We start from the raw sequence: 27,432 nt of genomic DNA on the forward strand, positions 1-27,432 counted from the left end.
GAGCCTGTGTCAAGTTGGGGCTGGTGAGTCTATGCTGTAGGGAAGATGTTGTGTTGTGTTTTGAAGCAGAGGTCGAGCTGGTCCATAATCGTCATTAACTCAGAAAGCACAATTAGAGCAGTCAGATTGAAAGGAAAGCGAGATGAGGTATGGTGAATAATGAATACCTGGAATGAAGAAAAGCTTATGAAGGTAATGACAAGAAAGTTGTGTTTGTGTCATTCACTATGGGCCAAAAGGAAATTCATTAATGGTACAGAATCAAGAATTCTCCCATGAAGCTATAGCATATCATTCATGGAAGCAGAGTTGTGCATAAGCGCATTGGATCCCTGGTGGCTGCATGCAGAATTATTGAAAGGCATCCTGTGTAAGAATGGAGGGCTAGGGCTGGGAAGGTGGCTCAGTGGTAGAGTGCTTGCCTCGCATGCATGAGGCCCTGGGTTCGATTCCTCAGCACCACATAAGCAGAAAAAAAGCCAGAAGTGGTGCTTTGGCTCAAGTGGTAGAGGGCTAGCCTTGAGCTGAAGAGCTGAGGGACAGTGCCCAGGCCCAGCGTTAGGCCCCACGACCGGACCAAAAAAAATAAAAAATTTAAAAAGAATGGAGGGCTAGAGTAAATATTCACTTGGGCTGATTCATATACTGACACAACTAAAACAGCTGGGCTCATTGAAAAATATTCCCCACAAGAGTTTGTCTATTTTTAAATATCAGTAGTGTTGCTTATCTAAAAAGGTATTAGAATATATAATAGCCCTTTTCTACTTATCCCAGACATATACTAGTAAAAGCTATGTACATATGACCAAATAAGATGATGTTAAGTGAAATGAACGCCAAGATAGGGACACAAGTGTTTTTTTTCTTGCTTGCTATTGTTTCTAATGCATTTATAATGTACCATGTGATTTTTTTGTTTCTTTGTATGTTCATCCCCCGTGGTATAACCCCTGTTGTCACTGTATTTGATGTCGGTGCCCTGCATCTTGTATACACACTTCTCTAATTTGGGAAGGGGAAGCGAAAAAACAAAATGCTTACATAAGGATACAGGTTGACCGATTGTAACAATGAGATGCACAAGACACTATGATGAAAAATGAACTTTACAATTTAGGTGTTGCGGGGGGAGGGAAGGGAGTGTAGTTGTGGAGGTGGGAGGGAAGGGATGGTAGGGGAAAAACAAAGGAAGAGGTAACAATTCTTGATAGGAAATGTACTCATTACCTTGCTCATGTAACTGTAACCCCTCTATACAGTATTTTTACAATGAAAACATAAAAAGAATATATAATAGATAGTTTCCTTAATTGGGTGACTGTGGCTCGCACTTGTAATCCTAGCTGCTCAGAAGGATGAAATCTGAGGATCATGGTTCAAAGCAAGCCTGTGCCATTAAGTCCAATTAACTACCAAAAAAGAAAAAACAAAAAAACAACTCAGAAGTGGAGCTATGCACAACTATGTTTATTGCAGCATTATTTACCATAGCTAAGATATGGAACCAACCCACATGCCCCTCAGCATATAAATGGATCAAGAAAATGTGATACACACACACACACACACACACACACACACACACACACACACACACACATACAGTGGAATTCTATGCCTCCATCAGAAATACTGACAGTGTCCCATTTGTTAGGAAATGGAAAGACTTGGAAAAAATTATATTAAGTGAAGTAAGCCAGGCCCAAAGAAACATAGGTCTCATGGTTTCCCTTATTTGCAATAACTAGTATATGTCTGGGACAAACAGAAAAGGTCAGATAAGATGATGTTAAGCAAAATGAACCCCAAAATAGGGACACAAGTGGTTTTTTCTTTCTTGCCATTGTTTCTAACATATTTATAAGGTACCTTGTGATTTTTTTGTTGCTTTCTCCTCCCCCACTGTATTTGATGTTGGTATAATTTGTGGAGGGAAAGGGAAAAAAACAAATAGTTTAAATAGGGATACAGGTGGACCCTGAAACAGTGAGATGTATAAAACGCTATATTGAAAAACAAACTTTACAATTGAGGGGGGGCAGGGGCCAGGAATGGGGAGGAGTGTAGTTGTGAAGGTGGGAGGGAAGGGATGGTAGGGGAAAAACAAAGGAGGAGGCAACAATGCTCAATAAGAAATGTACTCATTGCCTTGCTCATCTAACTGTAACCCCTCTGTACATAATTTTCACAATAAAAAATTTTAAAAAGAAGTGGAGCTATGGCTCAAGTGGATTCCACATTGAGCATAAAAGCTTAGGGACAGTACCCAGGCCCCAAGTTCAAGCCCCAGAACTGGCACAAACACATACACACACACACACACACACACACACACACTACTTCCATTTTAAACATAGAAAAATGCATTTGGAAGACTGACTCCTTCTTGTTTTTCCTATCTCAAAATATATCAAGAGCTGACCTTACCCACCATAATATAATGAAGAGCTATGTTAGATGGTAATATTCATGACAGTTTATAGGTTTAAAAAAATACACCTGAAGCATTTAAAACAATAACAATAAAGATAGACCTCATGTACTCATATCTTGAGGTTCATTTCACTTAGCATCAACTTATATGGTCATTTGTACATGGTTTTTGAGCTTCTAAGATCACCTGATAAGATTATCCTATATGGATGCTAATTATTGCAAATAAGGGAAAACATGGGACCTAAATTTCTTTGGGACCGGGTAACTTCACTTAATATAATTTTTTCCAAGTTTTTCCATTTCCTTACAAATTGGGCTGTGTTGTTCTTTCTGATGGAAGCATAGAATTCCATTGTATATATGTACCACATTTTCTTGATCCATTCATCTACTGAGGGGCATCTGGGTTGGTTCCATATCTTATCTTTGGTAAATAATGCTGCAATAAACATAGTTGTGCTGGTAGCTTTAGTATGGCCTTGTTTGTGATCATTTGGGCAAATGCTCAGACGTGGGATTGCGATTTTATTATTTTTTGTTGTTGCTCTTTCCTTTGTATGTTTTTTTCCACTACAGCATATCCCTTATTGTCACTGTACTCGATTTTGAAATCCTGCATCTATGTATATTTGTATGTCTAATCTGGGTAGAGGAAGGAATAACAAAACGCTGAAACAAGGACATAGGATGACCCATTGCAACGAAGATACTTACTGGACAGTATATTGGAAATGAACTTTACCACTTCAGGCGGTAAGGGGGGGAGGGGAGTAGGATAGTGGGAGCTGGGGGAGGGAAGGGATAGTGGGATAACAGCAGGGAAGGGAAGGGGTAACAATGATGGACAAGTCACGTACTCATTGCCTTACTCGTGTAACTGTAACTCCTCCGTACAACATCTTAACAATAAAATAAAAAATAAAATACACCTGAGTGAGGGAGGTGGGGGGGAGGGACAGTAGGAGAAAAACAAAGGAGGGGGTAACCATGCTCAACAAGAAAGGTACTCATTACTTACTCGTGTAAGCGTTAGCCCTCTGTACAGCGTCTTTACAATAAAATGAAATTTAAAAAATACACCTGAAACTTAGAGCTCAAATCACTTTGAAAAGAAAGCTAGAGTGAAATGAGGTATCAACTTCAATGTTGAGCAGCAAACTTAAGATGAGAAATTATGTATTTCTTTTTTTCCTTTTGAAAATTTATCTTTAAGTAGTGTTACAAAGGAGTTACCATTCAGCAGTTTATGAATACAATGCATTTTGATCCAGGTCACCCCGTTCATTATTCTCCCACATCCCTCTCAACCCATCCCTTCCCTCAACTTTAATTTTGTAGGATATGCATTGAATTTTATGACTACATTCTCCCCTTCCAATGATTGTAACAAGACTACAGAAAAGGTTTTTAGTCACAGGTGTTTGTCAATTGCAGCTCTTAGATTTTATCTCACTAGGTATCTTTCCATATACTATTTCCTCTCTTCTTTTACATACTAAGTTCTGCTACTTTTCCTTGTTTCTGGATGTTTCTACTCAGCATCTTTCATAAGTCTTTCTCCTTTTCCTTGTACCATGAGTGACACTTCACCCCCCGGAACTTATCCTCATCTCTCTCATGTTTCCATGATTCCATCTTTTCATCCATGGTGATTTTATTCACTTTCTGCTGTTTCCATGTTGATGGTTCTCAGAATGGTACTTGGGTTGTGATTCCTTCCTTCGCATGTTTATTCCACCACTTGCAATGTATCAATGAGACATAACTACTTCAATACCACAGTTCAGAAGTTGAGCTCATCACCTTCACAGAAAAAAACACACAGACGTTACTTTCCTGGGTTTTTACCATGACTGTGAATGATCCCATAAGCCATAAATATACAACTCTTCAAAGATTCCATACCTCAGTTTCCAGGAAAATCAAACTCAAATCCCTATCATATAACAGTATTCTCTCTTCTTTCCTTCCTTCCTTCCTTCCTTCCTTCCTTCCTTCCTTCCTTCCTTCCTTCCTTCCTTCCTTCCTTCCTTCCTTCCTTCCTTCCTTCCTTCCTTCCTTCCTTTAGTTTATTTATTTATTTTGCTGGTTCTGGACTTGTGTACTCAGTTCCTGGGTACTGTCCTCTATGTGTTCAAAGCTAGTGCTCTATGACTTGAGCCACAGCTCTATTTCCTCTCTCTTCCTATTTATGCTGCCACTAAGTTCTACTCACGATCACTTCTGCCTAGATTATGACAATTAGCAACCTCCTTCATTGCTTACACTGTTGGCATGTTTACTATGCTTGGAGCAGTTGTGGGACTTTTGTTATTGTTCTGATTTTTGTTTTAATAATGTGTCTATTTTGTTATTTATTTTCTTACACTTCAATCATTTCTTATACCTGAAATTGAAATGCATGGGTAATTGTTTCCTGTACATGGTTCCTCTTCACCTTGCCACCTCTTAAATTCCACCTGTACATCACAAGCTTCACCTCCCAAGTTGTTGTTGTTTATTGCTTCTTGGTGTTTGGGAAGCATATTGTGTGTGACCTTCTAATTCCCAGTTTAGTTACTGGTGTTCTGTACTAAAGTATAATTTCTTTGGCTTCAGGAACAGAATATTCACTATTTAAGTTCTTCCAATGCATTGTATATGTCAGATGCTAAATAGATCTTGGTTCAATAAGTAGATGAAGGACAATCATTGTCATTTAAGTGGAAATTTGAACTGAGGGAAGGTAATTAATTTTTTGTTCATTTTTTTGTGCCAGACCTAGAGCTTGAACTCATGACCTGGGTGCTGTTCTTGAGTTTGTTTTACTCAAGGATAATGTTCTACAACTTAAGTCACCATTCTGCTTCTGGCTTTTTGGTGGTTAATTGTAGATAAAATTCTCACAAACTTTAGTGCACAGACTGGTTTCCAACCACAATCCTCAGACCTCACCCTCCTGAGTAGCTAGGATTAAAGGCATGAGCCACAGGCACCTGGCTGATAATTAAGTTTTCAAAGAGCACACTCTTCTTTTTTTTATTGTGAGAATATGGTACAGAGGAGTTACGATTACATGGGCAAAATAACGAGTACATTTCTTATCAAGCATTGTTGCCTCCTCGTTGTTTCCCCCTCCCATCAGGCAATAAGACTTAACAATAAATGAAAAATCAGTATCATCCTAAAGGATCATGACATTTTAAAATATTATCACACCTATCTTAAATTCAATTAGGTAAAGAACAAAATACAAAGCCTATCTTTTTCAAGCTTTCTAGCATTGAACCTATAGCATAGTTATTATTGTGGCTTCCATAGAAGCCAGCAATTTTTGTGATACTGTCTTCCTCCACAGAAACTTCAAATACTTTGGTTTCATTGAAATACACTGGTATAAAACAAAGCTATAGTAAATAAGCAATTTCCATTTAGTTGACCAATAGTGAGCAGATACATCCAAAGTTGGTGATTTTTTTTAAGTGTGAAGAGTTTTAAAAACTATTCTGTGGATATACAGAAATGCTGTATAAAAATAAGATAGATGTTGGATTGCCCAATCATAAAAATTGATGGAAGGAGGCAAGTAGAATTTTCATTGCTTTGTATGAGGTGATAATAGAAAGTCTTGAGTACACTAAAAGTAAGTTCTAGATTTCTACACTAAAGTAAGTTCGAGATTTCTCTAAACAATTTTTTCCTAGCCTGCACATATTCATATGATGAACCAGGACAGAGAACAGAACAACCATAGCAACCAACAAATGATCTCTTTCAAAGAATAAACACTAAATTTATTAGTGAATAGGAGGCAAAGAAGAAGGTGCTAGATCATGTGTGTGTGTGATGCTGGAGCACGTTTCTTCTGTATAATACACTTCCACATCAGGAACTGATGCACATACACTGTAGATTTGTGATCTGGACATTGGGTGGATTTGTGCGTGTTGGATGGAAATGGATACCGTGAAGCTAAAGAATGCAGACATGCTTATAACAATAGAAGGACACTTGCTTTTGTATGAGATACATTTACCCTAAGTAATAATTTGTTCTTCATCTGAAGTTTAAGGTTAACTGGCTGTCCTGTGTTCTCTTTGCTAAATTGGCAAGTAAATACAAGGGTGACCTCATGGGATTGTATTAAGGCCTTGGCTTAGCAAATACCGCCAGGAGGTTCTTGCCCAGGAGCAGGTGGAAAAAAGATGCATGATGAGATGATACTTATCAATATTACACAAGGCATTGCAAAAGAAAAAGAACTGCTTAGGAATCTGTTATCTTGGTGGAGACTATGGAACTAGGAATTGGTGAGTCTCTTTTCCATAATGATAAAACTCTTTTTTTGTTGTTTGCTTTTTCTGACAATGGGAATTGAACTCAAGGCCTCATATTTTCTAAGCAAGTGATCTACAACTTGAACTATGCCCATGGTGCTTTTGCTTTTCTTAGTTTGTTTTACAAACAGGAGTCTCATGCTAACATTGGCAGGGCTGACCCTGAACTGTGATTATCCTGTCTCCACCTCTTGAGTCGCTGACATTTCATGCTTGAACTACCAAAGATAATGGCCTAACGGCTTTGTTTTGATTGAATTTTCAAGACTATTCACCAAAACACTATTCTCCTAAGGCTTGAAAATTGTCTAATATTAAATTTAATAGAAGGAAGAGGGCAGGGACCTTAAAATATGTCTTAGTATTAATGTACTCTTTTAGCAAGAGCTACAGTAATAATTCACTGGTTTATGAGGGGTAGAGATTTATTTCCCTTTCATTTTAATGATCTGGAGAGGCTAATAAGTCTAGTAACAGAAATAAGTGTGTGTGTGTGTCTGTGTGTGTGTGTCTGTGTGTGTGTGTCTGTGCGCACACGTGCACTTTTCAGCCATACTTAATGGGTAGCTAATGTTAGTCTGTCTATATGACCTTAAAGAAAAAGATCCTGAAGAAATAAATATATACCTGTGTGCACAAACCACAAAATTTACACATTATTCCATTGCAACAGCCCACTCACGGAGCCATGCTAGCTTCAAAAGTTTCATGCTGCTATTAATCCTACTGCTCTAGAGGAAAGCTAGGTAGCTAATATATTGAAGGAAAAGCAATAAGGAAAAGAAATGGACTATTTAAAATATTAAAGGCAATTTTCCTCGTCAGTGAATTCACAGAATACGTAGTAAGAGCTGAGATGGGTGAGGCCCTTGATTGGTCTTTGTTTCTCCTCTAGAGTAACAGTGTAATAGATTTGAATGTAATTACACTATTGAAAAGAATGCAACATCATGGCTAATAGAAGCAAGCCATCTCTTTTTACATAGAATGAAAATGTGACACAAGTGATTCACATGCTTATTAAAGGTAACAGAGGAAAGGGAACCAGTAAAACAGGGAGCATATTTAGGGGCAGAAATTAGATCAAATGTATTAAAGCTGTCTTGTTCAAATTTATTCAATAATACAAATTAATCCTTATCACCAAGAATTTATTTTTGTAACAGATTGAAAATTTGGATTAACCATACACAAGAAAGTCTAACTATAATTGAAAGTAGGACTGGGAGATGTGTGGCTTAAGTGGTAGACTGTTGTCAAGCCAGTCAGGCTTCAGTTCAAACCCCAATACTATCAAGAAACCAAATAATAATTTGAATTATACAGAGTAATGCAGCCAATAGAAATAGCAAAGCAAGTTGAAAAGCACTTACGTTTGAATCTCTTGAACAGTTTCTGTGACTATCTAAAGTTCTGGTTATTGATCTTTTCAACAATCTGTACCTGCGAATCATATGTAAAACACATGCCAGGTTGGTAGATATTGTGGAGTTATGTTTTGTCCTGCCTGAAATATCCTTGAGAATATCTAGACACTTTATTTTATTCACAATAGCACATACAGAATATTTGTTTCCCCTTCCATCTACAAATATTTCATGAGGATTTTAAAGCTTTGCCTGAACTTAAAGAAAAAAAACACTTGAATATGAAATGTAGAGAAAGTTAAATAACTGGCAATGTTACATTTCTTTTAAGTGTCCAGCTCAAATTTGTCACCTCTTCAATTCTGTGCTTTTCCAACACAGAGATGGACTTCCGGTCACCCGTGATCCACCCTAGACTCATTAAAAGCCAAGTATATCTTGACAAAGGGGCTGCTGTTTCCTCCTAGTTCACACACTTCCATGTTGAGTTCCCCATATGACTTTTTGGATTTTGAATTTTTCTTGCATGTGATTTTCCTTTCTGGGTTTACAATCTAGCTCCCACGCACAAGCTTGGTTATAAATGGCTAGTGATACTGAATTGGCATGTCAATAGGAACTCTCTATTCAAATAACACTGAGAAAAAAATAACAAAATGTAGACACTATTTTGATTCCAATCTGCCTTTTGGTGTAAGTGATGTGGATTAAGACCATTACATTGTGCCTCATTCTGTCATGAGTGCTTGATCCTACTTATGTATTACCAACAGCAAATAGGTGAAGTTTGGTACTAGGGACCTTTTTTCTTAGTACTGTTCATAAAGGCTGAAAATACACTGAATTATTGAAACCACAAATAGAAATGCAATTTTGGCATAACAAAAGTAAGAGAATTTATACTGATAATATTCACAAAAATAACTGAAATCCCAGTGTGCTTCAGAGAGAAACTATTTTTCCATTAAGCGTGGTTTTGTTCTTTCAAATAGTGAATACTTTACTGTATTTCATTTTTCAATATAACATTTCACATTCTTTACTAAACCATATTTAAACTTAGCTTTAGAACTCAAATTGGTTAGTTATATTTAAAATGTCTTGAGTATTCTTAAAAAGAGTTTGGATATATTTGCTGCTGTACATCCTAAGAAAGTGGAAAAGCTGGTATTTAATAAACAGGCCATTGGAACAAATTTGCATGTGTGATATCACACATATCTCTTATATAACTATCCATAGATACATACATGTATGCATATACACACATACATATGTTTGTATATGTGTTCCTAATAGCTTTAGCAGTAGTAGCCCAGATTTGAAACAACACAATTCCCATCAAATAAAATTAAAAAGTGAATTTCTTTAGTTTTGTAATGAAATATCATAAAGCAATAAAAATATTTCAGTGTCTATTGAAGGAATTTATGCTCAAAAGTTCTATCATTTAATTTACATAAAATTTTTTTTAAATTTCATTTCATTTTTTTGTGAACATACTGTACAGAGGGGTTACAATTACATGGGCAGGATAATGCATACATTTCTTATCAAGCATTGAAGCCTCCTCCTTTGTTTACCCTTCACATCCCTTCCCAGCCTCCCCCCTACCCCCCCACCCAATCCTCTCCCCTCTCCTCCTCACCCCCCCCCCACACCAACAGTTGTAAAAGCTTTACAAAAGTTGTAAAGCTTGTTTTCGACATAATTTAAACAATCTTTTCTGTTCTCCACAGAGATTATCTATTGGGAGATTACTATTAGGTTAGGAACTTAAGGTGTTCTTCTGATATTTTGATCCCGGTTATCTTTTTTTTATAATTTTTAAATATTATCTTTTAGTAGTTGTGCAAAGGAGTTGCTATTGAACAAAGCACTTTATGAATACAATATATCTTGATCAGTGTCACCCCTTTCAACATTCTCACCCACCCCTCCCCTATCCACCTTTTTGTCACTCTTCTTAATTTTATGAGATATACATTGGATTCTTGACTGCGTTTCCCACTTTTTCTCCTCTTCATTTGTCTACCCCTTTCCCTTTGGTCCTATCCCTACCCCTTTCAAGTACCCACTTGTTTTATTTTGCTGAACTTTGATTTTGTCTTTCCAAGGAATTAAACTATTTGAGTTTTACCTTGAATCTAGCTTATTTCAATGAACACATTATATACACTTGCATACCACCCAACATATTTACTTATATGAGTTAACTCTAGCTTCTACATCTAAGGGGAAACATGGATCCTTTATCGCTCCGAACCTGACTTAGTCCATTTAACATTTCTTTGCAAATTTCTTTGTACAATATCATTCTTTTTAAGTAATGGGTAAAATTCTATTTATATATATATATATATATATATATATATATATATATATATATCCCATTTTCTTGATCCAGTTGTCCATTGAAGGGCTTCTGGGTTGTTGCCATACCTTAGTTATCATGAAAAGTTATCATGAAAAGTTGTGCTGGTGGCTTTACTATATGCTTGTTTGTAATCTTTTGGGTAAATGCCCATGAGTGGAATTGCTGGATCCTAGGGTATTTTTATATTTAAGTTTTTGAGGAATTTCCACACTGGTTATGTCTTTAATCATGGGTGATTACAGGGAATTTTAGCTTCGGGGAAATTCATCAAACTACCCCTTAAGTCAGTATCTTTATAGTGAACAATTTTGCATGTGCCAATCTATAATTGAAATATTAAATATTATCTTTCTGATCCCAAAAAGTAATCAAATGAAAAGAAAAAAAACTAGTTCCTAAATATTACTTCAAGACTTCTTTTCCTGTGTTGCAAGAAGGAAAGAATTATATGTAGAAAAGAAGGAGGAGGAAGAGTTGGAGGGGGAGGAGAAGGAAAGAAGAAAGAAGGAAGAAGAAGGGGGGAGGAGAAGAAGGAAAGAAGTTGAAAGGAAGAGGAAGTAAGTGGCAGGAAGAAGAAGAAATGTTTTACTGGGTTCTGCTGGCTCATGCTTATAATCCTAGTTACTAAGAGCAGTAAGATCTGGAGGATCACTATCAAAGCCAGCAAGCAGAAATGTCTATAAGACTCCATCTCCAAAACATCCAGCAAAAAGTTGGGATATAGGCATGAGCTCCTTCCAAGGAGGAGGCTCAAAGTTAAAACCCCAGTATCAAAAAAGAAAAGAAAAGAAACAGATAAAGGAAATAACAGAAAGAAAAGAAAAAAATGTTTTGGTGCCTATATATAGACAATTCTGGCTTTCAATTGGGTAGTGCTGAGAAAATTAATTTTCTAAAGTTACCTATTATTAGCCTTTTCATGGCACTGTTATGTGGTGTGCATCACTCTGTCAAGTGAAAATAAGAGTAATATCATAAACACTCTATGCAATCCTCTATCACTTGTTGATTTTGGTTTTCCAATTTTGAAAGTTGTGAAGTTATTGTAATACCTCAGCAATTGTAACCGTGACAAGCAACATTCATTCAATTGTCCTCAGCTCAAGGAGTCTGAGTCCAGATGCTACACACTGAGCAATACTCTTGTCTGGACTGTCAGAAATCTCTGTCAGCCCAGATATACCTGCTTTGCTAACAAGCAACTTCGCCACCTCATTGGAATATAACACAAAGGTGTATGTTTCTCTCACCCTGAGTTCATGATAGGTCAGCTGTGAGCTATAGCTGAGACAGTCACTCAGGCCTTTGGGCTAACAGAAGTTTCATTTTTTTTCACAAGTTCTAGCAACTGAGAGATAAATTAGGAGAAATTACTTTATTTGGGGCATTAAGTTAGCAAAAGTAAATAGTGGGAAATTCAGTTTGGTTGTCTTTTTTAATGTATATTTTTATTGTAAAGATACCATACAGAGGTGTTACAGTTATATGAGTAAGGTAATGAGTACATTTCCTATCGAGCATTGTTACCCCCTCCTTTGTTTTTCCCTACCATCCCTTTCCTCCCACCTCCTCAATTCCTCCCTCACCAAGTTGTAAAGTTCGTTTTCAACATAGTGTCTTGTACATCTCATTGTTACAAGGATCAACCTGTATCATTGTTTCAGCATTTTGTTATTTTCTTTCCCCTCCCCAAATTAGAAAAATGTATATACAAAATGCAGGGCACTGCAATCAAATACAGTGAAAACAGGGATTATACCATGGGGGAAGAACATACAAGAGAAACAAAAAAAATCACATAGTACATTATGAGTACATTAAAAAGAACAGCAATAAAGATAAAATCTCTTGTGTCTCTATCTTGGGGTTCATTTCGCTTGGCATCATCTTATCTGGTCATATGTATGCAGCTTTTCACTTTATTATCTTTTTTATACATTTTTATTAGAAATATTGTGCAGAGGGGTTACAGTTACATGAGCAAGGTCATGAGTATATTTCTATCAAGCATTGTTGCTTCCTCCTTTGTTTTTCCCCACTATCCCTCCCTCCAACCTCCACAACTACACTCCCCGCCCCCCACCTAAATTGTAAAGTTTGTTTTTCAACATAGTGTCTTGACCATAAAAGAAATGCAATCAAAACAACATTGAGATTCCATCTCACCCCAGTTAAAATGGGTATAATCAAGAAATCTAATAACAACAGACGGGAGAGAAGATGTGGCCAAAAGGGAACCCTACTGTATTGTTGGTGGGAGTATAAACTTGTTCAACCACTTTGAAAAGCAATATGGAGGTTCCTCAAAAGGCTCCACATAGAGCTCCCCTATTTCCCAGCAATCCTACTTTTGGGCATTTACCCAAATGATCACAAACAAGGTCATACTAAAGCTACCAGCACAACTATGTTTATTGCAGCATTATTTATCATAGATTATTATCTTTTTAAAAAGCTACTCCAGCGTTTACTGTCTCAATCACTAGAAGTATTAGAAATCAATTCTAGCCAGGCATCAGTGGCTCATGCCTGTAATATAGGTACTCTTGAGGATCATGAATTCAAGACAGTCCAGACAGGATAACCCCTGTATTCAGAAATGGAGCTGTGGCTTAAATGGTAGAGTACTAGCCTTAAGTGAAACAGCTCAGAAACAAGTGTGCAGGCCCTGATTTCAAGCCCCAGGACAGGCACACACATGCACATGAAAAAATCCGTTTTAACTGGACTTGGCTATGTATAATACCAGCACTCAGGAAGGTGAGGCCATAACATTGTAAGTTCAAGGTCAGCCTAGGATACATAGAGAAACTGTCTTTGAAAACAAACAAAAAAAAAAAAGAAAGAAAGAAAGAAAGAAGAAAAGCCAAGAAGCTGGGTGCTGTGGCTCATGCCTGTAATCCTAACTACTCAGGATGCTGAGATCTGAGGATGGTAGTTCAAAGCCAGCCCAGGCAGGAAAGTTCGTGAGACTTTTATCTCCAGTAAACCACCAGAAAACCAGAAGTGGCGATGTGGCTCAAGTGGTAGAGCGCTTACCTTGAGCTGAAGAGCTGAGGTACAGCACCCAGGCCCAGAGTTCAAGACCCATGACCGACAAAAAATAAATAAATAATTAAGAAAGAAAGAAAAAGAAAGAAAGGAAGACAGGAAGACAGACAGAAAGAAAGAAAGAGAGAGAGAGAGAGAGAGAGAGAGAAAGGAAGGAAGGAAGGAAGGAAGGAAGGAAGGAAGAAAGAAAAAAAGAAAGAAAGAAGGAAGGAAGGAAAGGAGCTAACCATTTCTGGAAGAATTTAGTGACTGGTTAACTATATTCTGATCAAGGTGGTTCTTGCATTAAAAGAAAAATTAGGATGGAGGAACTTTTAGGTCCCTTCCATACCACAGAGGTCTGTATGTTGTGGATGTTGAAGACCACCAATATGCATACATGTCTTCCATGACATCGACCCCAACGGCACCAACAGAAACAGAAATAAGGATCCTAACTGACTTGTCAATCTCTCTGGCTGCCTTTTTTTTTTTTTGTCCTTTACCTGGGGCTTGAATTTAGGGCCTGGGCACATTCCATGAGTGTTTTTTTTGTTTTGTTTTGTTTTTTCTCAAGGCTAGTGCTCTAACCATTTGATTCACAGCTCCACTTTCAGCTTTTTGGTGGTTAATTAGAGATAAGATCTCATCATTTTTTTCCTGCCCAGGCTGTCTTCAAACCATGATCCTCAGATCTCAGCATCCTGAATAGCTATGGTTACAGATGTGAGCCACTAGCACCCAGCTTGGCTGCATTTTTGTCCCAATATTTCTTCTCAGTAGAGTCAGTAGCTCTTACATGCTATTTCTCACAGGATCCACTGCTGTTTGATTCCCATAACTCTTTCACTTTAGAGTAGAGAAGAGAGACAAATGTTAACAAGATGCTCAAGGGTGGAATGATAATGAAATCTTATCCATTAATATTGGTGATCAATTGTAGGTATTCTTAGGATGCTTAGCCCTCAACTCTCTTCATCAATCAGCTTTCCAGTCATTACTCTCACACCTGCTAGCCCTCATATGCTGTGACATCACGCCTGGCTCCAAAGAGTACCTCACAAGCAATGAAGAAAAGACAGCACATTTTCTGACTATTAATAGCAGCTGGTTTAAATATCCCTCCACCCATGCTGTGCTACATCAATTAATTTTTAAAGAAATGGCTAAATGAAGTTATTAATTATTTGTGCGTAGTGCATATGCTCTTGTACGCCTCATTGTAGTTTAATTTACTTCTTAACGAGCAAGCCCAATATAATTTAAAATTATTTTCCATCTGGCATGCAGGCTAATAAAGAAATCTACTTATTCATGCCATATTACATTTAGATTTTTGTTGTTGTTCTTTCTAAGTATGTAGTTCTTAAGGATCTCAAAGAAAATAATGGATAAAACTCTCACGGTTTTTTCCCCCATGCATAGCTACTTAGTGCTGGAGAGAAATAAAACACTCATTGTGGAAGGTCTTAGCTATATGTAAACAACCGCCTTCCAATTATCTCTAGTAGTATTTATTTTAATTACACAATGGAAAACAATGAGGTGAATTAATTGCTTTGCAACAACCTGTGATCTGGACTATCAGAGAATTCCATTATATGCTGTTTTATTTTGGTGTAATGTATATTAGGATTAATGTCTTGAAAATGTTATACACCATAATGCGTATTATGATAATTCTCTATTCCCCTGTTTACCTACTCATTACCTATGAAACCAGTACCAGGGCCACAAGGGATTATTCCTGCCTATGTGAGCACATGGAGGTATTGAGGTTTGACGGCGACAAACTCTTCAGAGTCAATTGGCTATGGATTTAGGAGTATATTTCCTGGTTCACACTGTGTGGGTGTTTTGTACTCATTTATAATTGTATACATTAATAATTAATAGAATCAAGAAAAATACATATGAAAATCTGAGTGTTAATAATTCTATTTTGGTGTGGTTTTCCACATTAAAAAAAAAGCTTTAAAAGTATTATACTTAGACTCTCTAGATTCTCAAAATGAACCTACACTGCTGCCTTTTAGGTGGGTTGTGGAATGCCCAGAGGAGACCATTTTCTTACTGCGGTATTTGAGTAAGCCATTGATTTCATTAGCCAAACACACCATAGTCTTGTGGGAAACAAGACAGTCCTGGGGAAAAAGCAGGTGCTCTTTTGTCCCTGTGACACTCTCGGGAGGGACAACAGCTCTAAAAGCTCTTCTTCCCTTTCACAGTCTTATTTTATTCTGTGCTTTCCTCAGTCTGAAAGAAGAATGTGTCCCAGTCTCATAGAAGGAGATATTTGCAAACACTGAGTTCACTAAGTCCTGTTCTTGAACACTACTACCCCATCCTCAGTACCAGAGAGAAGGCAGAGTGTGTTCTTTGTGCCTGAAAAAAAAAAAAAAAAAAAAAAAAAAGCAAAGCTTAGTCTGTGGATTTTCAGAGACAAAGAAAGTTCATTCTCTCACATTTAATTCTGTGACTGATTTGATAGTCTCTTACCTGGGTGGTGAGACTCAAACTGTTCTAAAAACTAAAATAAAAACAATCAGAAATGCATTTCCTTGCAGAGACCTATTGATATTTAGTTTAACATACATTTGAGGGTTCCATAATCCTTAGAGTCTGTATATAAAAGATCAAATGTCAAAGATGGCACCTCTGTGCTGACTACTATCTGCATGACTTAAGTGCATTTGCATGAATCTTCTGCATCTTCTTCTACAGGAATCACACAAACTAAGGAATAAGAACAGCTTTTTTGTAAGTAAGCCAGTACCACATCTTTTCTTATGAGTGTGACAAAAGTAGGTTTGTATTGTTGTTTTGAAATTAACTATCCAAAAAGGATAGTTATAGAATAAACCACTGCATAACTCTTTTACTTTAGTCCTGAAATAATTCTTAGAATAGGAAGTATCTCTGGAATTTTTCTCTGAAAATGAGGTATGTAGACATTTTAAAAATAGATTTACACATATAGATTTTAACAATCCTTTGTTCATTTGCTATTACCATTAATTGTGTGTCAGATTTTCCAATTCTTTGTAAACCTAAAACTAGAATATTACTTTTTATCTAACTCAACTGAATAAACAGCTTTCCATGTTAATACTCTATGATGACTCATTTCTAACGTTCACCCTAAACCTCTATTTTGTTTCTGAGTCAACCACATAGTTAGCTACATAGCTTTTAAAATGTTCGCTGACTTAATCAACCAGATATTATTCATATAATTGATTCTCCAGTCAATGGGAGTGCTTCAGTGTATGGATTGCAGCAATGCCTTTTCTGTGAAATTTATGGACACCTCATGATCAGTTAATAAATAAATATACAAGGAATTTGTCCACTAAATTAAAAATATAGTTTATGACATATAGTAATTGTACATATTTATGGGGTTCAGTATGACATTTCCATACCTGCACTCAGGACAACTGATTTATCAATGACCTCAAACACTCATCATTCATTGTGCTAGGAGCACCCCATCCTCTCTACTATTTTGAAGATTGTTATCAATTATAGTCACCCTGCTGTGCTATAGGACAATGGAAAGTAGTTCTATTCAATGGTAGTATATCTTGGTCTTACCCCAGCCTGTGTCATTCAGGTGTTGAGAATCTACAAACCTCCCTGTGCTTACTTTTGGTAACACAGAAATTGCAATGGTCTGCCTGTGTTTCTGTTTTGGTGCCACTACCATTCTATTTTGGTACTATAGCTCTGTTGTCTAATTTGAAAGCATGTATTGCATGGTTCCTAGCATCTCTTTGTTTCCTTGGAATTCGGTTGGTTGTTTTCATTTTTTTTTTTTTGTTCTTTTATTCTCCTGGGATTTTTAGGCATGCACCATTATTCCTAACTTGGTATTTTTTTTAATGTAGACACTCATAGCTATAAACTTCCTTCTTATGTCACAGATTTTGATATACTGTGTATCCACTTCCATCTGATTCTAGAATTTATTTTTCAATACCTACCAACTTCCTCAATTATCTACCAATAATTCAAAAGTATATTTTAGCTGGCACTGTCATTTACACCTGTGATCTTAGCTACTCAGGAAGTTGAGATCTGAGGATCATGATTCACAATCAACAGAAAAATCCCTGAGAATCTTATCTCTAACCACCAAAAATCCAGAAGTGGAGCTGTGGCTCAAGTGGTAGAGTGCTGCCTTGAGCAAAAAATCTAAGAGGTAGCATCTAGACACTGAGCTGAAACCCCAGCTTAGTGCACACACACACACACACACACACACACACACACACACACACACGTGTATTGTTCAATCTGTTTTGTGGGTATAATTTCTGCAGTTCCCTTTGTTATTTATATCTAGTTACATTCCATTCTGATCTGATAAAATACAATAAAAGTTTTCCACTTCTTGTAATAGTCAAAAACTTGCTTTATGACCTAAAATAATGATCTTTTTGAAGAAAATTTTATTCAGAAAACAATATTTATTTATTCTGAAGTTGTTGGATGGCAAATTCTGTACATGTTTGTTAAGTTTGTGTGAGCTATAGTATAGTTTACTTCTGAAGTTCCTTTGCTTATGTTTGTGTTCATGATTTATCTATGGTTACAAATGGAGTGCTGAAGTCACCCTTAATTATATAAGGGATTATTTGTCCTTTATATCAATAAAGATTTCATTATGAAACTAGGTGAGCCATAGTTCAGCTCATCTATATTTAAAATAGTTTTATCATCTTGAAATATTATCATCTATCCAATATGAACTGACTTCTTTGTCTATCCTAATTTTGGCCTTAAGTTTGTTTTACTAGTTTGTTTTGCTTGCCTCTAAATTCTATTTGCATGGATTATCATTTTTCTTTTCTTCCTTTTAATGTTTTCTGGTATTATTTCACTTAGATTTTTGTATATTTTTAGTATACCTCTACGTCATCTTCTACACTCAAACACACATGCACATTCACACATACACACACACACACACATACACACACACTGCAATTTATGTCTTTTAATAGTGTTTCAGAAGTCCTGCATATTCTGATTATAATTTCTTATTTGTTTCATATTACTTGGTGACTGATCTAATCATTAGTTTTGTCTTTGAGCTATAAAATGTTCTCTTATGCTTGTTCTGTCTGTTCACTAGGCTTTCCACAGAATTTTTTATTTGCCCAATTGAGCTTTTCATCACCCAGATTTGTTTGTTTTTTCCAAAATATATGCCTCTTTTGTGAACTTCTAACTAAATATTCTCGATTGTTTTCCCTAATTCATTCCATTGTTGTTCTGCTTTATTTTCTTGAAGTTAGTTGCTCATTTTAGCTATCAGTTATTTGAAATGCTTACCCACAAGTTTCTCCACTTCATTGACTGGAGAATTATAAAATTTTGGAAGATTGTGAAATATTGCTTTCTGGTGTTTATTGTATTATGCTTTCAGATTTATGCATCTTGTTCTCACAAATGTGAATGGAAGTGAAATGTAGGTACATACATATGTACAAACATACATAAATACAAACCTTCATACAAAATAAGGATTACTATAAATCATTTTTATTATCGTCTTCATGGTGACAATAAGAACAAATTCACTACATTGTACTATAGCTATAAAGAATATCCATTATATTATGTAGCTCAAGGCTTAGCATTGACTTCATTCAATCATGAAATTATGCTCTCATTAACTGGAGAAACTTTTTCTGGTAACTTTGATCTTTGAGTGACTGAACTATCCTGCTTTGATCTTAATTAAGGTGAGCTCCAAAACAAAGTTCCGTTGAAGAAATCCCTTTCCGTGGAAGTCAATGATTCATTTATATGTGTACACATTTTCTCTGACTTGCTTGTAGTGAATCAAATCAAACAAATCAGGGGGAACTTATTAATGTTATTTAACCCAGGAAACAATATGGCAATCTTAAATATGTTTATCCTTCACATGATGTGAATTTTAAATGATTCACTTGGGTGTATGGTTGTCATTTGATCAGTGAATCTGGTACCTCAATTATTGTACAGTGCTCAATAAATGTGTAGTCAAAGAATAATTTAGGGAAAAGCTGAAATCACTTACATAAAATACAAAATTAGAATGGTGAAAGTTAATCTTGTTACTCCAAATAAGATACAGCAAGGTTTTTTTTAAATAGGAATCCCTTCAAGTCAGGAATGAATTCCACAAATAACAGAAAAACTTACATGTGGGGAATTTGCTATATCTATGCACAAATAATCTGTTTCATTGTTTGAAATATGATCATGGATAGTGTTTTCTCACCAGGACTTAGTTTCTAACTCCTTTGAGAATTGATGGGAGATAATTTAAGAGTAAAATGAAATAACCCATGCTACATTCTTTGACAATGTACATAGTGAGCATTTATACATTTTGACTATGGTTATTGTTACAATTATTTAATCACACTCAGCATATGGCCCAAAGTTGAGCACATATTAAATGCTCAGAAAATACTACTGTTTCATCCTTTTATAATTCCATTTTGACTGAGTCGATCTGTTAAACAGTATTTGGGACATTAAATGGGCTGAGGTTACTGTTTTTCTAATTTTGTATAAATTTTATACAATTTCCTTTCCCTTCCTTCCTGTTTGCTTCCTTTCCTTCCTTTCTACCTTCCTTCCTTCCTTCCTTTCTTCCTTCTTTCTTTCCTTCCTCCCTCCCTTCCTCCTTACCTTGCCTTTCATTTTTCTTCTCTCACACTTCTTTTTCTCTCCATCTTTTTTTTTTCCCCAAGCAGATATTATTTTAAATTTCCGAACAACCTATGTCAGCAAGTCTGGCCAAGTTATCTTTGAAGCAAGGTCAATTTGCATCCATTATGTCACAACCTGGTTCATCATTGATTTAATCGCTGCCCTGCCATTTGATCTCCTGTATGCCTTCAATGTCACAGTGGTAAGTAGACAGCTTCCTTCCACGTGGCTGAGAAGCTTAATTTTTACTCCTGCATTGGATTTTGACATGCTCCCCATATTTCTGGTAATTTGTGCTTGCTGCATTTTGTGCCTTCCTTAATAAGGATGCTTGGGTGCCCAATAATATTCAGGACAAATTCCTCAATTGAGGAAGTTACTTCCTTTCAAAGTCTTATTTAAATACCAGGAGGCCCATATTTGTCATAAATACTGAATCACCAAATGCTTTGGTGAGGAAAATACCTGTAATGATGTAGATATATGAGAAATAGTTTATATTGCCATACAGAGAGTCGCTTCTGTAATTTAATGAAGTGTTTGAACTCTTTTCTCCTTTTATGATTTTTACCTCCCTACATCTGCATTATTTCACTATTCACTGGCAAAAGCAAGAATGATTGGGAAAAAAAGAAGAATGCTGGAATAAAGTAAGGAATTCAAGCACTTCTTAGAATTTCTCATGAAAATCTTGGATGGAGTAGAAGCCTAAATGATAAAATAGCCAACATTAAAGTGGAGCTCTCTTGCATTTGCATTAATACTTGTACCATCTCTTTCTTCTTCTGAACTACTTGTTCTCTTGTTCCTTCACAACTTTTGTTTTTTCTTCCTACTTAATGGTTAATAGTCCTGAAGATACTGAGTGCTTCATTACAAATAGATTTTATGGAACCCATTGAAGATTAGTGCAATTTCCTGTATATAAAAATTTACCAAAGATTACCTCAAATAGAACACATTTTCTATTAAGTTGACAACACCTTATACTAGTCATATTTTTATTATGAATTTAAAGATAGGAAACGCTAGGAGAGAGCGAGGGAAGGGGTGACATTGTCCAAAAAGAAATGCACTCTTTACATGACTTATGTAACTGTAACCCCTCCGTACATCACCTTTAAAACAACAATTAAAATTTTTAAAGAAAAGAAAAAAGAATTTAAAGGTAGATCTTTCAAGATTAAACTGATCAATGTTTCAAATCCAGTCATTGACTTCCTGATGAATACAGAATTGTAATCCCAGCTCTTAAGTGTTTGCTTCTGCAATTGTTAGTTGCATGTACAATAGTGTTTTTTTTTAATTTGGGAGGTTGAAAGTGTCAACATTATTAAAAGGATTATATTTGAAATGAAAGATGTTGAGAAAAGTCTATTATACCATGTTAGTCATGACTACAGTGAATTGTTATCCAGGCTTTCTAAAGTGCTTTTAAGATTGACTAGATGACTACTCTAATGAAAGTATAATGACTTAAAACAAGTCTTTTTAAGACTGAAAAAGAATCTAAAACAAATATATAATTCACAATTTTTAAACTTTTTGAATTTTCTTGGAAATTGTTTCATAAGTACAGTTCCATAGAATTCTATTACAAATAAATTTTCTACTTGGCTAATAGATACTAATGGTTTTATTATGTTTCATTTTTCTCTGAGCACTAACAAAAGAAGACAATTTAAAATGTACATAATATACAATTATGTTATAAACATACATAAAATAAATAAAAATTTATACATCATTAATATCCTTATTGCCTAACATTAACATGGATAAAGATTTTTCATAAGTCTGATGCTCATGTGTGTGTAGGTGGGTGTGTGAGTGTGTGTATGTGTGTTTTGGTCCTGGGATTTAAACTCAGGGCCTTAGTATTGTCCTTTTTGTTCAAGGATAGCACTCTACCACTTGAGCCACAGCTCCACTTTCTGATTTGTGTCAGTTAATTGCAGATAAGAATCTCACAGACTTTCTTTCCTAGGTTGGGTTCAAACCATGGTCCTCAGATCTCAGCCTCCTTAGTAGCTAGGATTAAAGCTGTGAGCCACCAGCGCCTGGGCTGATGCTCACATTTTGATAAATTATGATGTTTGTTCTGCCCTCCTGTTCCACTTCCATCTTGCTGTCTTATTTGATTCAAGATGTAGATCAACATTTTCATCATGAAGAAAGACAAAAAGGCCTGAGGACATCTCTCCTTTAGGGGTACTTTGCTTTGCTTGTAAATGAGCATAAGACCATTATGTTATATGAACATATAATATAAATTTGTTACCCTCCTCAAATGAGTTAATCATAATGAAATATTCTCTTGGAACACAAAAGCTTGTTGAAGATACTGTATTTACTTCCCAAGAAAACATAAGTTATGAGAAATAACTTATGATTAATTTGAGCAATAAATACCAACAAATATATAACTAGCTTATTTTCCAGATTTAACAAGTATCTAGTTAATGTATCTTCTTAGATGATAGTCAAGATGCATTATATCCACCACAAAATGTATATGTTGGCTCTGCCTGTCATTAATTCTTAATGGCCATTGTTTTAAATACAACCCAACTATTAGTTTATTGAACTTGATATATGTGACTATAAAAGGCATTGTGAGAGATATAACTATGTGATCGGTGGAAAAAGCGAAAACTAAAATTCCTGGTTTTATCAAATAACATCTGAGTGACTTCCTTGGGGAGGTTAATACAAAAATAGAACTAAAATGGGCACAGAAATTTCCTTCAATTTCTGTGCAGCCTAAAGAGGAAATATTTCTACCAAGTCTGTTGCTCAATGTCTGACATCTAGAAAGGTCTCACATGTTCGTAGCCTTTTCTCTCTTCTCCCCTCAGCCTCCTCTTCCCCAACTGACAACCAGGAGGTAGTTAGGCCACCTAGTAAGAGAAATTGGTTTGACTAAGGGTTTTGATGAATGTTGTGGTCTGCAAGAAACTTAAAGTTCTCACCAATGACATATTCAGAATAGCATTCCAAGAGTAATAAGGATCCTGTCTTTTGATATGGATTACATATTTCCATTTAACTCAAATAGGCCTCTTTCTTCTGGCATTCATCAAGAATGAAAAATCCATATTTATATCAGGAAGCTGATGACTTTAATTAGAGCAAGCATGATTATTATTTTTTTAATGTCAGCAAAATAACTAAGGATTCTTTGTCCCAAGTACCCAGGCTTATGTTCTTTGCCTCTGCAAACTACTATTGTTCTTGTGTGAGGACACCTCCATATTCTTCTTTCAAATATTCCCTTTCTGTCTGATAAGAGAAAATCAGGAGATCACTGCATCACTGTCATGGTTGTATCTCACTTTTTCCACTTGTAATGTTTGTACCACACTTCATTTCACGTGAAAAATTGTCACCAAGCTGGATTCTGATAGCTCACCCCTGTAATCCTAGCTACTCAGGAGGCTGAGATGTTAGGATCAAGGTTCAAAGCCAGCCTACGCAATAAAGTCTGTGAGACTCTTCTATCCAATTAGCCACAGAAAACTAGAAGTGGTGCTATGGCTCAAGTGGTAGAGCATTTGCCTGGATCTAAAGAGCTCAGGGATAGCCCCCAGGCCCAAAGTTCAAGTCCCACGATGGAAAAAAAAAAACACAAAAAACAACCTGTACAGACAAATCTCTGAAAGTCTTACTTCCAATTAACCAACAAAAAGCCAGAGGTGGAGGTATGGCTCAAGTGGTAGACTGGCCAGTGTTGAGCAAAAAAGCTAAGGAACAGTACTTAGGCCCTTAGTTCAAGCCTCAATACACACACACACACATACACACACACACACACACACACACACACACTTGTCACCTATCTATCAAACCTACCTACTTGTCAAATACATTCCATCCCCAGTAATTCCTCCAAACCACAAAGTAGAGGTTATAAAATTGCGGCATGTGACCCCCTAGTTCAAGACCAGTTTGAAAAATGGTAGATGAGAACTTGGTCATGGTGAAGGTCAAAACTACAGCCATACCAACCCCCATCTGGCAAGTTCCGCAAATGCCATTAAGATTTTCTTATATTTGAACAGAGAATAATTCCCAAGATTACAATTGAGCAGACTTTTATTGAATACTATTTTTATGCCAAGGTTGATCTGTTTTGTGTCTTAACAATGATTTATTTATCCCTTCATCTGCACAAGATACATTGTACTCTTCCAATGGACCAGGCATTGCTCTGGGCATGTATTTTCTTAGTGATAAGGGAAGATGGCAATTAGAGGAAGAGCTCAAAAGTCAGTGGACTCCAGCTAGTTACAAAGGCACAAATTCCCCAAAGGTGCTGAGCACTTTTAGGGTTGCCTTATGCATATAGAGGATTTTAATAATGATAACCTACAAACAACCCTTTTCCTTTCTGCTTAGGGTTTGTCTCCCTAAATAAGACATCAAGGTGTCTTTCCTCGCACTCGATTTCCACATGAGTCAATATTTTCTGTTTTCTATTTTAGAACACTCCCTGAGACTCTTTGAGGGTGTTTGTTATGAGCCATGTTTGTGTGTAGTGGGTTTTGATCAAAATTCCCAGAGGTCTATATCTTTCAAATGATCACTAATCAACATAAAACAACCCCCAAGCTGTTAAGTCTACCATTTGTGTGCATGAAAAGATAGAATTTAGTTGTTTGAGAACATTTGTGAAACTTTGGTTTTCTAAGCATGCTTGAGAGAAAGTTAAGGATGTGTTTGCTCCAGGCCAACAATTTCTGTGTGCATGAGAGTGTTTGAAGCAAAGCAGTTTAGCAAAAGAGGCAGTAAAGATGTGTTATGTCCGTCATGATACTATAACGTTTCAGTTGTGTATCCAAATACATAAATTGTATTTAATCAAGCAAGTAGAGAAGAAAAAAGGTAAATCTTAATTAAGATTGTCCTATTCTTTAGCACGTCTTCTTTCACCTTCCCATCCTTTATCTTCCTTTCTTTTTATAACCTGTTATGAGCAAAGAACCATAAAAATGACTTTAGGACTGAAACAATGGTTATACCCAGCTACAGGAACTTTCCCCAGTGGCTGTAAATGAAAGAAACATAGGTCCCTTGGTTTCCCTTATTTACAATAACTAGTATATGTCTGAAACAAGCAGAAAAGGTCAGATAAGATGTTAGGTGAAATGAACCCTAAGATAAGGATACAAGTGATTTTTTTCTCTCTTGCTATTGTTTCTGACGTATTAATAAGATGATTTTTTTGTCCTTCCCCCCATGGTATAACCCCTATTTTCAGTGTATTTGATGCTGGTATAATTTGTGGAGGGGAAGGGAAAAAAAACAAATTGTTTAAATAGGGATACAGGTGGACCCATTGCAACAGTGAGACGTACAAGACGTTATGTCGCAAAATGAACTTGGCAATTTAGGCGCGGGAGGTGGGATGTAGTTGTGGAGGTGGGAGGGAAGGGATGGTAGGGGAAAAACAAAGGAGGAGGCAACAATGCTTGATAAGAAATGTACTCATGACCTTGCTCATGTAATTGTAACCTCTCTGTACAGTATTTTCACAATGAAAAATGTATTTTAAAAAAAGAAAGCATATGGAGATTGTGCCATGAATTTCACCCAGCAGAGTACCAAGCTGTGCTTCTCTCTCTCCTACCACAGGTGTCTCTGGTGCATCTGCTTAAGACAGTAAGGCTGCTGCGCCTTTTGCGTCTCCTGCAGAAGCTGGACCGTTACTCCCAGCACAGCACCATCGTCCTGACACTGCTCATGTCCATGTTTGCCCTCCTTGCCCACTGGATGGCGTGTATCTGGTATGTCATTGGAAAAATGGAGAGGGAAGACAACCGCCTTCTCAAGTGGGAAGTTGGTAAGGGCCTATGTTTGTCACAGTTTCCATTTTGACTATGAAAAAGTAGAGTTACCTAGGATTTTGGAGGAGGTGAAAATTCAGTCTGTAAATTTATTCTGTCTTACAGCCAATCTGTCTTTCTCTCTTTTTGTTTTCATGGATGAATATCCCTGATCCAAGTGATTTTTTTTTGTTTGTATTTTTTAAGTTTCCTGAAAGAACTTCCCATTTTTTTTTAATCAATGAGTTAAAACTTTAAGCTAGAATAACTTGAGAAAAAGACCTGATTTCTTCAGACTGGCCAGCAATGCAATAGAAGTGTTTCGATAAATAACGTGTGATTTTTATCTTGACGTGTTCCAAGACAGAGCTTATAATAATAATTCACTAAGAAACTGGTCTATGCCCTATCACTGTGAGATTTTAAAATCCTAAGAAAATAATTGTTTACATTTGAGGTGGTGTGTAAAAGGAAAAGTTTCCTTCCTTTCTTTTCTTTATTTTTTAAGTGAACTATCAAAATGACATACTTTTCACACTTAACCTTCCATGAGCACTAGGTATTTGCCAATAACATTTGTAAAGTGTCCCCATAATCCATAGAATTTTGTTTCTAAGTAATCCAGATTTATTTTTTAAATTTTATTTTTTGTAAAGATGATGTACAGAGGGGTTATAGTTACATAAGTACGGTAATGAGTGCATTTCTTACTGAGCATTAGTGCTCCTCCTTTGTTTTTCTCTTACTATCCCTTCCATCCCCTACCATCCCCACTCTCCCCCAAAGTTATAGAGTTCATTTCCAACATGATGTCTTGTGAGTATCATTGTTGCAATGGGTCAGCCTGCATAATCCATAGAATTCCATAGAATTTTAAGAGATTTTCCAAGTGTTACATAATTCTGCATAGATGAATCTGAAATACTATGCACATTTTTAATCTTATGTTAACCACAGGAAATTTTTAGAAAATAATAATTCTGAAGATCATAACCCTCTATCCAAAAATATTCCACCCCTTGTCACATTTATACACTTTAGAAAACCATCATTGTATCCTCTGTAGAATAGTTTATTTTTCCTTCATGTGACATTTAAGCTAATGATTTTGTTTCTTAGTTGACTAGATTATCCTTCACTTAACTTTTCCAGCAAAAATCAATCCCAGGAAGTAGAGCTGTGGCTTAAGTGGAAGAGTGTTAGCCTTGAACATAAAAAGCTCCAAGGACAGAGCCCCAGGCCCTGTGTTCAAGCCCCAGAACTGCACCAAAAAAAATTCAAACTTTTCAATAAAACTCAGACCTTGCACAGGGATCAAACCACAGGAGAGTCTGCCTCAGAGCAGGAGAAAAAAAGCCCCAATT

At 36.2% G+C, this 27,432-nt stretch overlaps 1 protein-coding gene across 1 annotated transcript in view; it reads left to right on the forward strand.

Moving 5' to 3' along the window:
- The window catches only part of Kcnh8 (potassium voltage-gated channel subfamily H member 8), a 394,585-nt gene that overhangs the window by 220,890 nt on the left and 146,263 nt on the right, over positions 1-27,432 (forward strand). The window contains exons 6-7 of the mRNA XM_042680104.1: positions 20,288-20,445; positions 25,878-26,085. Coding sequence (XP_042536038.1) covers positions 20,288-20,445; positions 25,878-26,085 — 366 coding nt within the window. The remainder of the gene's footprint in view (positions 1-20,287; positions 20,446-25,877; positions 26,086-27,432) is intronic.

This window comes from Dipodomys spectabilis, unplaced genomic scaffold (genome assembly GCF_019054845.1).
Source record: "Dipodomys spectabilis isolate Male_0828 unplaced genomic scaffold, ASM1905484v1 ptg000054l, whole genome shotgun sequence".
NCBI lineage: Eukaryota > Metazoa > Chordata > Mammalia > Rodentia > Heteromyidae > Dipodomys > Dipodomys spectabilis.